At 48.0% G+C, this 14,030-nt stretch overlaps 2 protein-coding genes across 2 annotated transcripts in view; both read left to right on the plus strand.

The window, feature by feature from the left end:
* LOC134869148 (voltage-dependent R-type calcium channel subunit alpha-1E) overlaps positions 1-14,030 on the plus strand; it is a 118,818-nt gene that overhangs the window by 66,071 nt on the left and 38,717 nt on the right. The gene's annotated exons all lie outside the window — the stretch shown is intronic.
* Positions 1,066-11,049, plus strand: LOC134869709 (uncharacterized; the record flags this gene model as incomplete). Its single annotated transcript, XM_063891578.1, has 3 exons — positions 1,066-1,142; positions 1,242-2,172; positions 8,971-11,049. Coding segments are annotated over exons 1-3 (3,087 nt in total), but the record flags the coding sequence as incomplete, so codon positions are not given.

The following is a 14,030-nucleotide window of genomic DNA, read 5'->3' on the forward strand; positions in this document are numbered from 1 at the left end:
ATCAATACTCACCACCTGATCGAAAGCGTGCTGAAGGGTCCCGTCCCTAGACTGTTCGAGGGGGAAATCCTCAACCGGGAACACCGGCGGGGGCAGAGGGGCCTCCCCGGCACCCTCCGGTGGTAGAGGGACCTCCCCGGCCCCCTCCGTGTCTGTTCCCCCTTCGTCGCCGTCAGCCGCTTCGCCACTAAACACAGCACACCACTCACATTTCCCTGACTCCCGTGAACGCACCCCCATAGCCCTCGCTAGCTTAGCAAACCCCGGCCAATTTGTTCCCAAGATCAGAGGGTGCGTGAGGCGAGTACTAACTCCAGCCCTGACTCTATGCTTTTTTCCCCTAAAAGATATTTCCAGAGTCACCTCCGGGTACTGGTGAATATCCCCATGCACACACCTCACCTTCACCCACGATGCTTCCACCAATGCCCCCGGCCGAACCAAGCGCTGATGGATCATCGTCTGATTACAGCCCGTGTCCATCAGAGCCTGGTGGGTACCCCCCTGTATACATACCGGTATACGGTACGTCCCTCTGGTGTGCTGCCGAGCCGGTCCAGGATGGCCCTCCGCAACTGCTTGTACTCATGTCGATCGGACGCTGGCAGGCTGTGGGCGGCTAGCTGCGCTGCCCCGGCCAGCAGGGGAAGAAGCCGCACAGCCCACTCCTCCTCCGGCCACCCGCACGCCGCCGCAGTGCCCTCGAATATGTCCAGATAAGCCTCTGGGTCGTCGTCGGCTGACATCTTCTGGAGGGCAATCTGCGGCGGCCGGGCGGGGTTGGTCACCGGCTCGGCCTCCCGGGCGGCCGGACGCTGCAGCAGCTCCCGCAGGAGAGCACGGTCCTCCCGCTGGCTGGAGGCGATTACGAGGAGAGCCTCGCTCTGCTGCCGTTGTAGGGCCGTTGTGCTCTCCTGCATGAGGGCGAGACGCTGGAGGGCCTGGCCCAGCGGGCTTTCTCCTTCCGTCATCTGAGGGGTTCACGTCACTGTTCAGGCGCCACTGTGAGCGGGATGGCTCAGGTAACCGGTAAGAGACGGAAGCGTTCGGCGTTGGGCAAAAACAATGCGTTTATTGGTTGAGAATAGTGCCCACAACAGGCAGCTCCGCGGTACTTTCCGAGCGGGGAAGGCCAGGACGGGGTGTGTCGTCTTCCCAGGACCCAGCCTACTGCAAGACAGATCAGAACCAGGTTACCAACATGCCTTATATTAAACGCCTGATTACCTGATTCCGATCAGCTGTCTGGTCTCCGGCCGAGCCACTCCCCTCACCCCAGCAGCCGGCGCTCTAACCACACCCGGCTGCCACACCAAAGTTAATTCGGTGGAGGCCAAATTAAAAGAGGTGACTCGGGAGAAGGACGACCTGGCCCAGCAACACCAGAACCTGGAGATGAAACTGAAAGAGGTGACCCAGAAGAAGAACGACCTGGCCAAGAAAAACCTGGACTGTGAGACGGATGTCAAACAGCTGAAAGAGCAGATGAGAGAGCACGAGGAAAAGTTCTCCAGAGACCTGGCCCAGAACCAAGAAACCTGTGAAACCAAGGTTAGTTTGGTGGAGACCAAATTGAAAGAGGTGACTCAGGAGAAGGACGACCTGGCCCAGCAACACCAGAACCGGCAGACTGAACTCAAAGAGGTTCAGGCTGAACTAAAAACGGTCAAAGAGGAGAAAAAGCAATCCCAGGAGACAAACCAGAGCCTGGAGAAGGAAGGGGAACTGAAGGACAGCCAAGTCAAGCAGTTGGAGAACGATTTGGAGGAGCAGAAGGAAAGGTTCATCAAAGACCTGGCGCAGAAACACCTGGACTGCGAGCTGTTCGTCGAACAGAAGGAGAGGACTGTCGAGCAGCTGAGGAACCAACTGGAAGAGCAGAAGGAGATGTTCACCAGAGACCTGGCCCAGAACCAAGAGACCTGGGAAACCAAAGTTAATTCGGTGGAGGCCAAATTAAAAGAGGTGACTCGGGAGAAGGACGACCTGGCCCAGCAACACCAGAACCTGGAGAAGGAACTGAAGGACGTCGAAGAAGAGAAGAACCAGAGCTGCGAGAGGGGAATCAAACTGATGGAGACCAAAGTCAAACAGTTTGAGGAGCAGATGAAGGAGCAGCAGGGGATGTTCTACAAAGACCTGGCCCAGAAACAGCAAAGCTGGGAGACCAAGGTTCATCAGATGGAGACACGACTGAGGCAGGTGGAGGAGGAGAAGGACGACCTGGCTCTGAGGCGGCTCAGCTGGGAGACTCAGGAGAAAAAGAAGGAGGAGGAGAAGAAACTTCTGGAAGACCTCTGTCTTCACATGAAGAATAAGAGAAGGGGCTTCTTCTCCCGCAGGAGGGAACCTGAGGACAGAGACGTCACCTTGCAGAAAATGATCAGCAAGATGAAAGAGAAGGAGATGAGGAAGAAAGCAAGTCGGGGGGGAGCTGAGGCAGAAAGCAGCTCAGAGGAGAAGCTAGAGATGGAGGATGGTGGTTCAGCTCCGGCTGGGTCACAGTAACTCCACCCCCCACTTCCCTCCTCCATTTCCTACTCACCTCCTTCGTCCTACCTCACCCCAACTCCCTTTACCTTTTTGCCATTTGGGGTTTTCTCCTGGTAGCTCAGATTTCCCTCTCCTCTCTCCCCCCTCACTCCATCCACAACCCCATCGGCCATCACCCTCACATCTCGTCAATTACTTTAAATATTTCAATGCATGTTTTTGTCAACTCTGAAATTCGAAAAATAAAAGGATTTCTTTTCATCGTACGAGCTGGTCCAATATCACGGACTTTACTGATCAAAATGTTGAGCTGGAGAGAGGAAATGTGATTTGATGGCAGGAAAGGATCTGCTCACTCACCTCAAGAGAGTCAAATAACAAGAGACTTTTAGAAGTCTGAGGGATGTGCTTTGAATTGAACAACACGGACATTTTAAACCTCACTTCATTAAACATGTGTAATTATTATCTGCAGGTAGAACTGTGCAAGAGATAGTCCCTGTCAGGGTTTCACTAACAGTTCATTTATGTTGAGGAGTAGGAACATCTCTCCACCCATACACTGACACTCAACAAGCTCATCAATCAAAATCACTTCATTATGGGATGGAAAAGTGTACAGTTTGTCTAAAGAAAGCCATTAAAGATGACATAAGAGGCTTCCGGTTTGAGCATGTAGAAGGAGGACGCAGTTGCTATCAGCTCCGCATTTTTCATAATATTTTACTAAGATAACGCCGAATTTTATTTAAACTTTGGTACAGACTACATTGATAGAGTTAAACGGAACAATATTGCACACCGTTACGATGAGCAAGGGTGGACGGATCGGTAAAACCCAGCAGCGAATGACTGATTCATTCCCGGGACTCGAGGACAAGCAGAAAATGTCGTCGACGGGGCCTACACAGTTAACGGCTGAGATGCTAGTCATTGAGCTCCAGAAATTGAGCGAAAGTCTTAAGGAAGATTTCAACGCTGCCTTGTCGGAAGCCATGGCCCCGATACTCCCAACACTTGAATCTATAACCAACACTGTGGCGACTCACACCGCCACCATATCACAGGTCGAGAGCACACTGTCTTCCCACTCAGATGACATCGTTAGCCTGCAGCAAGACGTGGCGACCTTGAAGAACCAGCTAGCCTCCGTGTCGGATGATAACTCAGCGCTACACGCTACAGTGGAGGACTTGATATCGCGCTCCAAGCGTCAGAACCTCAGAGTCGTGGGTATTCCTGAAGATATGGAAGGTGCAAACGCTAGGCAGTTTATGTCTCAGTTATTCAAGGAGGTGGCTGGAGATGTCTTACCTGACTCCGGCCCGGAGCTCGATCGCGCACATCGCAGCCTGAGACCCAGACCCAGCCAGGGCTCTCGGCCCATAATTGTCCGTTTCCATCGCTACGTTGAGAAGGAGCAGGTTTTGAAATGGGCCAAGGAACACCGGGAGATGTCCTACCGAGGGCACAGGATCAAATTCTACGAGGATTTCAGCGCCACTATTGCTAAGAAGAGAGCCGCTTTCAATAATGTGAAGTCCCAGCTTTACAAAAAAGGAGTGCGATTCGGCATGATTTACCCCGCCCGGCTGAGAGTCACCTTCAACGGTATGGTCCACTTGTTTGACACTCCCGAGCTGGCTGATCGCTTCTATCAAGAACGCATTCATAAGACTTAAGCTGCCGTGTTTCCATTTCGCTACGGGTTGATTTTACTTTTTTTGATAACTCCGTTGTTGCCTACGGGTGTGTTTTTGCTAGGCTAGGCTAATTCCGTTTAGCCTGCTCACCAAGCCCGTGTTTTTCTGTTTGGACTCATCATTTTTTCCGGGTGAGTGCAGCACTGTCCTCTGCTGGTGTTTAGTCACCTGCCAGCATTTGTTCTGTTGGACTGTAGATCGTTGCCAATTTGTCTGTTCTAAAAACAGAATCGTTCTAGTGGTGTTTAATTTAATTTGATATTGTAGGAGGGGATACCACTGCGTGGTCAACTGGTTGTTTAGCAAAGGTTTATCCTGCTACTCACTTTGCTAACCGCAATGTTGAGCTTAAGGTTTTCTTTGTTTTCATTTGTCCTCAAAGATATGTGTTTTTTCTTTTTCAGTAGAGGGTTATTTTGGGAAAAGGTTGGGTGTTTGTCTAGGGGAGGGTCTTTGTTTTTAATATCTAATGTTACTGGTGTGTATGATGCTTGTCCACTACGCTTGTTATGTTACATATGTGTGCTGTTAGATCGAACTTAAAAAGAGACTTTTGTTTTGAAAAGAAAATAAACTTTTATTTTGAAACCGGAAGTAGTTCTCATGCCAGGAAAAGCGGAGTCATTGTAGCGCAGGTGGTGTGTGAGTGTTTGCAAGGCACATGTTGACTGCTGAAGGACGGGAGCTTAACTAACTGGCCATTTCCAGGGATGCTACTGGTAGGATCATGTTTTGATGTTTATCTGTAGATCTTTTGAATGTTAATTTCGATTGTTAAAGCGAGTTTAAGTGCTTTAGTTAGTGTCATTTATATCTGACTGTGGTGTGCTAATGTTAGCTTGTGATGACGCACTAGTGCAAATATGGGAGAAATGTTTGTTTGGTGAAACAGTGAATGTAATGAGGCAGTTTTATGAAAATGCTGTATTTTGTGTTTTGTTTTCTTGTAAAGGTTTTCAACCTATCTATAAAAGACGTATTCGGACTGATGACTTTAGTAAAATAAATGAAAGAAGAACGAAGAAACCGTCTGAGTTGTGTCCATTTTACCCTGTTGATGGCCAAGGCCTTTTTCAAGTTTGGGCAGAAGTTAAGAATCCCCCGATAACTTGACAGTTGAAAACCAAGCCAGTTGAAAAACCAAGCTGATTGCTAACTAAAGAGCTGCATCAAGACTAGAAGATTAACGGCTTCAGTGGTGTGGATGCAGATGACAGACTAAACAGCAAGGATATTCAAGGTGCTTGAAATAAAATCAGTAAACCTGAATAAATAAGCTGAGAGTTTAAGAGAGAGAGAAGAAATCATCAAATTCAAGATGGCAACAGAAGCTCTCAGCAAAACTCCGGATCAGCTTAAGAAATACAGGACCGTTGCAAAGACCTCCTTCACCAAGCAAGCTAACTATCTCAGTCGGAAAGCAGGCGATTTAACTGAGTTAGAACTCAGACAAGAATTTGCTAATTTCTCTGCCGATTCAAGAAGAGTTATCGAAGCCAATGATGACTACCGGGCTGGTTTAGAAGCAGAGCTAGCAGCCAATGAAGAAGGTAAAGATGATGTACTTAGTCCGGCGCAAGATGAAGACCTAAGTAAATATTCCAGTGAATGTGAACAAAAGTTCAATGATGTAAAGCAGATTGTTCAAGCCAACCTCTGGAGCAGATATGGAGAGGAGATGCTAGAGGCTGCTTTTGAAGAAGCAGAAAAGGCCTCTAGGCATACATATGCGCTACCTGTGGAAGACAGCAACTGTGAAGGATTTGAAATACAACATGGCATACTGGAAAAGTTGATTAAAGGAACATCTGACGCATTCGCAGCCTGGGAGTCATGGATTCCTGCAGCAGAGGAAAAAGACTTTCGAAAACGAAGCAGGGACCTGAGAGTGGCTTACAATGAGCTAGACATGAGAAAAGGTGAGTTTGCCAGAGCGCGGAGAATAGCTGGGGAGAGGCAAGGTACTGTTGTGAAACAACAACACACTGGACCAACAACACCAATAGTGAGAATTAAGCCAACCAAACTTCCCACGTTTAGCGGCTGCAAAAGAGACTTCCACCGCTGGAGGACAGACTGGGAAAGCCTGCAGAAGCAGGGAGAGCCAACCGGTTCACCAGAGGTGAAGAAGATTCAGCTTCTTGATAGTGTGGAAGAAAAGATTGTTAAAGATCTCCGCTTGTCTACCTACAGCACAGCTGATGATGTTTTCAGAGTGCTGGCAAATAGGTACGGTAATACATATGCCATTGCTCTAGAAATTGTCGAAGAGCTCGAGAAGATTCAGCCAGTTAAAGGGAATCAACCGAGGAAGGTAGTAGACCTTATCCAGACCATCGAAAAGGCTCTCGCTGACCTCTCAGATCTAGGAAGTACCGGTGCCATCAAAAACCCACTGGTGGTGAAGTCTTTAGAGAGCAAGCTTCCTGAGATTTTGAAGAAGGACTGGCTGACGCTCATGGTGGACCCTAGCAATGGTGTAACTGAAGATAACCACTTTGATGCGCTATTAGCTTTTCTGAAGAAGCAAGAGGAGATCTTCGAAAGGCTAGAGCACCTACAAATCACAGACAAGCCAGAGAGGTCAGACAAGGCAGAAAGGAACTTTAACAGGAAATATGCCTCAACTAAAGCCACAAAGAAAGAGGATGCTGAAGAGGGATGCATTATCTGTGGAGATGAGAAACATAAGGACAAGATTTTCTTCTGCAAGAAGTTCAGAGGTCTGAAGCTGTCAGAAAAGGAAGCTGCTGTGAAAAGGATTGGTGCATGCAGGGAGTGCTTAGGGTGTCATAAGTATGATGACGGCTGCAGAGACACTTACCTGTGCAGGAATGTAGACTGCAAAAAGAGAGGCTCCTCAGATCACCACTTCTTTCTCTGTCCAAGAGGGAACACCAAGAGGCGTGAACTTGAGAAACCTCAGACAGATGACAGAGACAAAAAGAGCTTAACTGAGGAACAGAAGAGATTCTTGGGAGAACTTACCCCAGAGCTAGCTGAGAAGTGCAGGAAGGCCTTCACCAATAATTCGTCGAAGGTCAGCAGTCCTGCTGAGCACCAGGTGAGCCTCCTCGAAGAAAGTGGATTAAGAGAACTTCCCGTCATTATGATGTTAATGGAAGTGACCGCTAATGCAGGTGAAAAAATCGGAGCCCTTGTGGATCTGGCTTCGGACACCAATTACATCACTCACAAAGCAGCCAACAGATTGAATCTTAGGAGTGAGAAGATCACACTTGTTGTGCATGGAGTGGGTGGAATGGCTACCAAAGTAGCCACAAGAAGATATCTCCTCAGGGTTCGAATCAAGACCTCCAAGGGAACTGAGAGGGCCCATGAGCTAGTCTGTTATGGGCTGAAAGAGATCGCCAAAGTTCACCAAGCTGTCAGGGCTGAAGAGCTGAGGAGATTCTTTCCAGAAGTTGAACTTGAGGAGCTGAGGAGACCTGAGCAGATTGAGTTGCTCATTAGTCACAGAGAAGGGAGACTCGCCCCACAAAGGGTGAAAGTTGTGGGAGACCTCGTCTTGTGGGAGAGCCCTCTCGGAAAGACGGTGGGCGGAGCACACCCTGATCTGTTTGAGCAGGTGAACATGGCGGCACATGAGTCGAAGACGCACTTTGCTCGTTCTATGAGGACAGCTGCTATCAAATATGAGGAGATCCCTGCTGAGGCCCCCTTCATGACCAAGACAGTTCACATGCAAGACACCATCGTTGAAGCTAGGCATACAGCTGCAACTCACCGTGACTTCCTTGAGTGGTGGAGATGGGATAGTATCGGTGCAGCCTGCGAGCCGAAGTGTGGTGGATGTCGTTGTGGGAGCTGCCAGCCTGGTGGAAAGGAGATGACCTTAGCAGAGGAAAGAGAGTTTGAAGTAATAAAAGATGGCCTTACCTACGTCATGGAGGATGAACACAGCAAGTCTCCACACTGGGATGCAAGGTATCCTTGGATAATGGATCCTGCTTGCCTTCCCAATAACCGAAGTGGAGTGGAGGCCACCTTTTTAAGGACTGAGAAAAGGCTCAGGAAGGAACCAGAGTGGTTTGCTGCTTACACTGCCCAAGTCCATGAGATGGTTGGGCGCGGAGCTGCAAAGAGACTCACAAAGAAGATGGCTGAAGACTGGAGGGGACCAGTTTGGTATGTGAGTCATCTGGTAGCACCAAATCCCCACTCAGTCACTACTCCAGTGCGCCTTGTGTGGAACAGCAGTCAAAGATTCAGAGGAGTGAGCATGAACGACCTCCTGCTCAAAGGGCCAGATGTCTTGAACCCCATCAGGGCCGTCCTGCTTAGGTTTAGGAAAGGAGTGCATGCAGCCTTAGGAGACATCAGGAAGATGTATAACTCTGTGTGGCTGGAGGAACGCGAGATGCATCTTCACAGATTCCTTTGGAGAGACCAGCAAGACGAAGAGATGGGGGAGTATGTCATCACAAGGGTGAATATAGGTGACAGGCCCGCTGGATGCATAGCACAGCTGGCTATGCGAGAAACTGCAAGGCTCACCAGGTTTTCTCACCTGGAGGAGGCGCGAAGGGTACTGGAGGAAGACAGCTACATGGATGATGTCCTGACATCTCACAATGATGCGCACAGACTGAGCGAAGTGACCAAGGAGATCGAGGAAATTCTGCAAGCAGGTGGATTTTCTTTGAAGCCATGGGCCCAGTCTATGCAAAGTGGGAGGCAAGAAAGGGGAGTAGCAGACCCCACAACGAGGACGCCCCCTGAGACGCACAAAACATTTGTCCTGCCAAATCAGTTGAGAGACGAGGACAATAAGGCGTTAGGTATTGGATATGTAGTAGAGGAAGACAAACTCTACCTGATGGCATCGATCAACTTCTCCAGAAGGAGAGGAAAGATGAGAACAGGCCAAGACCTATTGATGGAGGAGGTGAGATCAAATACACCTGATCCTCTCACCAGAAGACTACTGCTGAGTCAGGTTGCTGGGCTCTATGACCCTATAGGACTCGTCACACCACTGAAGCAGAAAGGTGCCATACTCGTTAGGAAAGCTTTTCAGGAGACAGCAAGTGGAAATCTGGCCCAAAACACCTGGGACAAGCCACTCTCCGAGGGCCTCAGGGAGGAGGCCATCAAGCTGTTTGAGGAGTATGCACAGCTGGGACAAGTGAAGTTCCAAAGAAGCCTTACACCACGAGGCTGGAAGGGAAAACCGTGGGCTATCACTTTCTCAGATGGCAGTGACAAGTCCTACGGAGCTGTTCTATACCTTAGATGGGAAACGGACGAAGGTATAGACATCAGACTTCTGGAATCCAAAGCCAAGCTGACGCCACTGGACCAAAAAGGAGATGCAGTCAAAGCTGAGGTCTGTGGCGCTGTGTTTGCAGCTAGGCTGAGAAAGTATGTGGAAAGGCATGGCCGGATGGAGATAGAGCGCTGGTTTCATCTAGTTGATAGCCAGACAGTATTGGGAGCCATTCACCGAGACAGCTATGGCTACCAGACATTCTTTGCTAACAGGATAGGCGAAATCCAAAAGTCTGCATCAGTTGAAGACTGGTGGTGGATCCCAGGGACCCTCAATATAGCTGACACCATTACGAGGGGGGCTGCGCTGAAGGATCTGCAAGAGACATGGCAAAGTGGACCAGAGTTTTTGAGGAGGCCATTAGAAGAATGGCCAATAAAGTCAGCTGAGGAAGTGGTCATTGACGCCAGGGACAGCATCAGTAAGCTGCAGAGGAAGGCCTTTTCAGCAGTGATGACAAGGGGTCAAGTGAAGAGATGCCGAGGGGTCACCACTCAGGACCAAACCGAAGCTGAAGATTCGGTTGAAGAAAATGACGTTAACCCAACCCACCTGATTGTCTGCCCTGATGCATCGGAAACCGATCCAGAAATGAGACGGGGTGAAGTTGCGCTGAGAGTAACACTTTCCAACTCAGCCATCAAAAATCTTTTGGAGGTGAAGAGGTTTAGTTGCATGTCCAGGCTGGTGAATGTCGTTGCTTGGGTGAGACGGGCTGCTGACAGATGGCTGGGCCTCAAAGACCAAACCACAAAGAAATTAAAGTGGGAGGCATCACCCTCAAAAGAGAAATCTAAAGCTTTTGTGCTCAATGTTGAAGACTGTGAGCATGCCTTCAGAGCTCTCTGCTTGGCAGCTCAAGAAGGCATTACATTTCCCGACACTACCCTAAACAGGCTTGTGGTGATTAAGGACAAAGATGGACTCATTCTCTGCGGCGGCAGAATTCAGGTCTTCAGAGATGATAAATCTTTAGTGCCCATCCTCCCTCAAGATGCGTGGATTTCTACATTGCTTGCACGAGAAGCCCACAATGCCAATCATGAGGGTATAGCAGGAACACTGTTGAGGATGAGAAGGAAAGCCTGGGTGGTTAGGGGAAGAAGGATAGTCAAAAAAGTAGTGGACAATTGCGTAACCTGCAGGAGAGTGAAAGCAAAACGGTGTCAACAAATAATGAGCGACCTACCACCTGAGAGAACCACGCCAGCAGCTCCATTTCAGTTCACCGCCGTGGACCTGTTCGGGCCATATGAAGTGAAAGATGAGGTGAAGAAGAGAGTGAGGCTGAAGGTGTGGGGTATTGTGTTCAGTTGCATGGCATCCAGAGCCATTCACGCTGACATTGTCAGTGACATGTCTGCAGAAGGATTTATGCTTGCTTACCAACGATTCACATCACTGAGGGGACACCCCAGCAAGGTATGGTCTGACCCAGGCACAAACTTCGTTGGGGCCAAACCTGCCCTTGAAGACCTCTACCGGTTCCTGGGGAAACTGGAAAGCTCAGGAGTGGAAGAAAAGGCGGCAAAGAACGGCACAAAGTGGTCCTGGAAGATCCATCCGGCAGACTCACCACATAGAAATGGAGCAGCTGAAGCAGCGGTGCGGACTGTAAAGAGAGCTCTCCAGAACGTAGGTGGTAATGGAGTCTTCACATGGGGGGAATTCCAGACCTTTGTGTATATGGCGGCCAATATGTCTAATGAGATGCCTGTGGATGCAAGAGCACAAAGCCAAGAGGATTGCGTGGAGTATATCACTCCAAACTCTCTCCTGCTGGGGCGGGCGAGCTTGAGAGGAGACCCAGGAGACTTCCAGTTTGAGGGTTACCCCTACAAAAGGCTGAGAGTGATCCAGTCAGAGGTGAAGAAGTTCTGGAAGAAGTGGTGTCAATTGGCAGGCCCGAATCTCTTTGTAAGGAGCAAATGGCACACGAAGGAGAGGAATGTTGCAGAAGGAGACATTGTTTGGCTTGCGGATCAGAACGCCTTAAGAGGTCAGTTCAAACTAGGCAGAGTGATCAGTGCATTTCCTGACAAGAAAGGAGTCGTAAGAGACGTCAAAGTCAGGACGTTTCCTAGCTATCCAGTCATGATCAAGAAGCCATCCCGTGAAGAACATGGTAGTAGAACCTCAGCGGCGAGGAAGCTTTCCAGCAAGATCCCTGCTACGATCCTACACAGAGACGTCAGGCGTCTTGTTGTGTTGATTCCAGTGGAGGAGCAATGAAGAGAAGATCGGCACAGTCCAGAGAAGAGTGTCGTGACCTCCTTGGGTTCTGGTACCAGGAGCTCAAGTGGGAGGTGTGCTGTTAGATCGAACTTAAAAAGAGACTTTTGTTTTGAAAAGAAAATAAACTTTTATTTTGAAACCGGAAGTAGTTCTCATGCCAGGAAAAGCGGAGTCATTGTAGCGCAGGTGGTGTGTGAGTGTTTGCAAGGCACATGTTGACTGCTGAAGGACGGGAGCTTAACTAACTGGCCATTTCCAGGGATGCTACTGGTAGGATCATGTTTTGATGTTTATCTGTAGATCTTTTGAATGTTAATTTCGATTGTTAAAGCGAGTTTAAGTGCTTTAGTTAGTGTCATTTATATCTGACTGTGGTGTGCTAATGTTAGCTTGTGATGACGCACTAGTGCAAATATGGGAGAAATGTTTGTTTGGTGAAACAGTGAATGTAATGAGGCAGTTTTATGAAAATGCTGTATTTTGTGTTTTGTTTCTTGTAAAGGTTTTCAACCTATCTATAAAAGACGTATTCGGACTGATGACTTTAGTAAAATAAATGAAAGAAGAACGAAGAAACCGTCTGAGTTGTGTCCATTTTACCCTGTTGATGGCCAAGGCCTTTTTCAAGTTTGGGCAGAAGTTAAGAATCCCCCGATAACTTGACAATATGGTTGATGATTTTAATTAATGACTAACCAGAATACAGGTCAGAGAGGGTCTGTAGGCTCTGTTAGATTTATTAGCTGGAATGTCAGGGGACTGGGAGGACCAATTAAGAGGTCGAGAGTGTTCTCACACCTAAAAAGTCTCAATACTGATATTGCTTTTCTCCAGGAAACGCACCTTTGTGTGAATGACCATGCTAGGCTTCGTAAGCCTTGGGTGGGGCAGGTTTTTCATTCAAATTTCAATTCTAAAGCCAGGGGCACAGCCATCATAATACACAAACGTGTTCAGTTTTCAGCTGAACAAACTACTTCAGATCCCGGAGGGCGTTATATTATAGTCAAAGGTGTGCTATATCAGACCCCAGTGATTTTGGTTAACGTATATGCCCCAAATTTTGATAATCCAAATTTTATGACCTCAATTTTCTCCTCTTTACCAAATATGGACACACACCGCCTCATCTTCGGGGGTGATTTGAACCTTGTAGTTGATCCACAGTTAGACAGGTCATGTCCCAAAAGATTTACCCCTTCTTGTATGGCTCGAGCACTATCCACATTTATGAACCAGGTGGGTTGTATTGACCCATGGCGGTTTCTCCACCCGACTAAAAGGGATTTTTCATACTTCTCTCTAGTTCACCGTGTTTACTCACGCATTGATTATTTTTTTGTAGATAAAGCCCTTCTGTCTTCTGTTGGACTGACTGAATACTCTGCTATCGTCATCTCTGATCATGCTCCTCTTGTTCTAGAGCTATCTCTCTCCCCTAGTCCAAGGTGTGGGCCCTGGAGATTTAATACAGGCCTGTTAGCTACCAAAACATTTTGTGAGCATATTTCAAAGCAAATAGACTTTTTTATTGATAATAATAAATCTGAATCCACCTCCCCCTCCCTTCTTTGGGAAACTTTTAAAGCAGTGATGCGAGGAGAGATTATTTCGTATAATGCTCACTCTAGAAAACAAAAGACAAAAGAACAGCAGGATTTGGTTGACGCTATTAGTAAATTAGACAGACAGTACTCGAGTTCTCCCACTCCTGAATTGTATGCTGAGAGGCGTAAGCTTCAATCCAAATTTGATTTGCTTTCCACTGGCAGGGCTGAGTATCTTCTTAGACGGACAAGGGGTACGTATTATGAATACGGTGATAAGGCTAGTCGCCTCTTAGCATCGCAGCTTAAACACCAGTCAGTTTCTCAGTTTATTACACAGGTCTATGACTCCTCACATTCCCTCACTACGAATCCTACTGAAATAAACGATGCCTTTACCACATTTTACTCCAAGCTGTACACATCTGAACCCCCTATAGACAATACAAATATAGAGCATTTTTTTGACAGTCTGGATATCTCTAATATTGATACTCTCACGCGTGATAGCTTGGACGACCCTCTGTCTCTAGAGGAGATAACTGGCAGTCTTAGGAAGATGCAAAATAACAAGGCCCCAGGCCCGGATGGTTTTCCTGTAGATTTTTATAAAAAGTTCTCGGCCCAGTTAGCTCCCCTTTTATTAGATATGTTTAATGATTCCCTGAAAAATGGTACTCTACCCCCAACACTAAGACAAGCCTCAATCTCCCTTATTCTCAAAAAAGGCAAAAAAGCAGAAGATTGTAGTAGCTGGAG

The sequence above is a fragment of the Eleginops maclovinus genome, chromosome 9 (genome assembly GCF_036324505.1).
Source record: "Eleginops maclovinus isolate JMC-PN-2008 ecotype Puerto Natales chromosome 9, JC_Emac_rtc_rv5, whole genome shotgun sequence".
Lineage (NCBI taxonomy): Eukaryota > Metazoa > Chordata > Actinopteri > Perciformes > Eleginopidae > Eleginops > Eleginops maclovinus.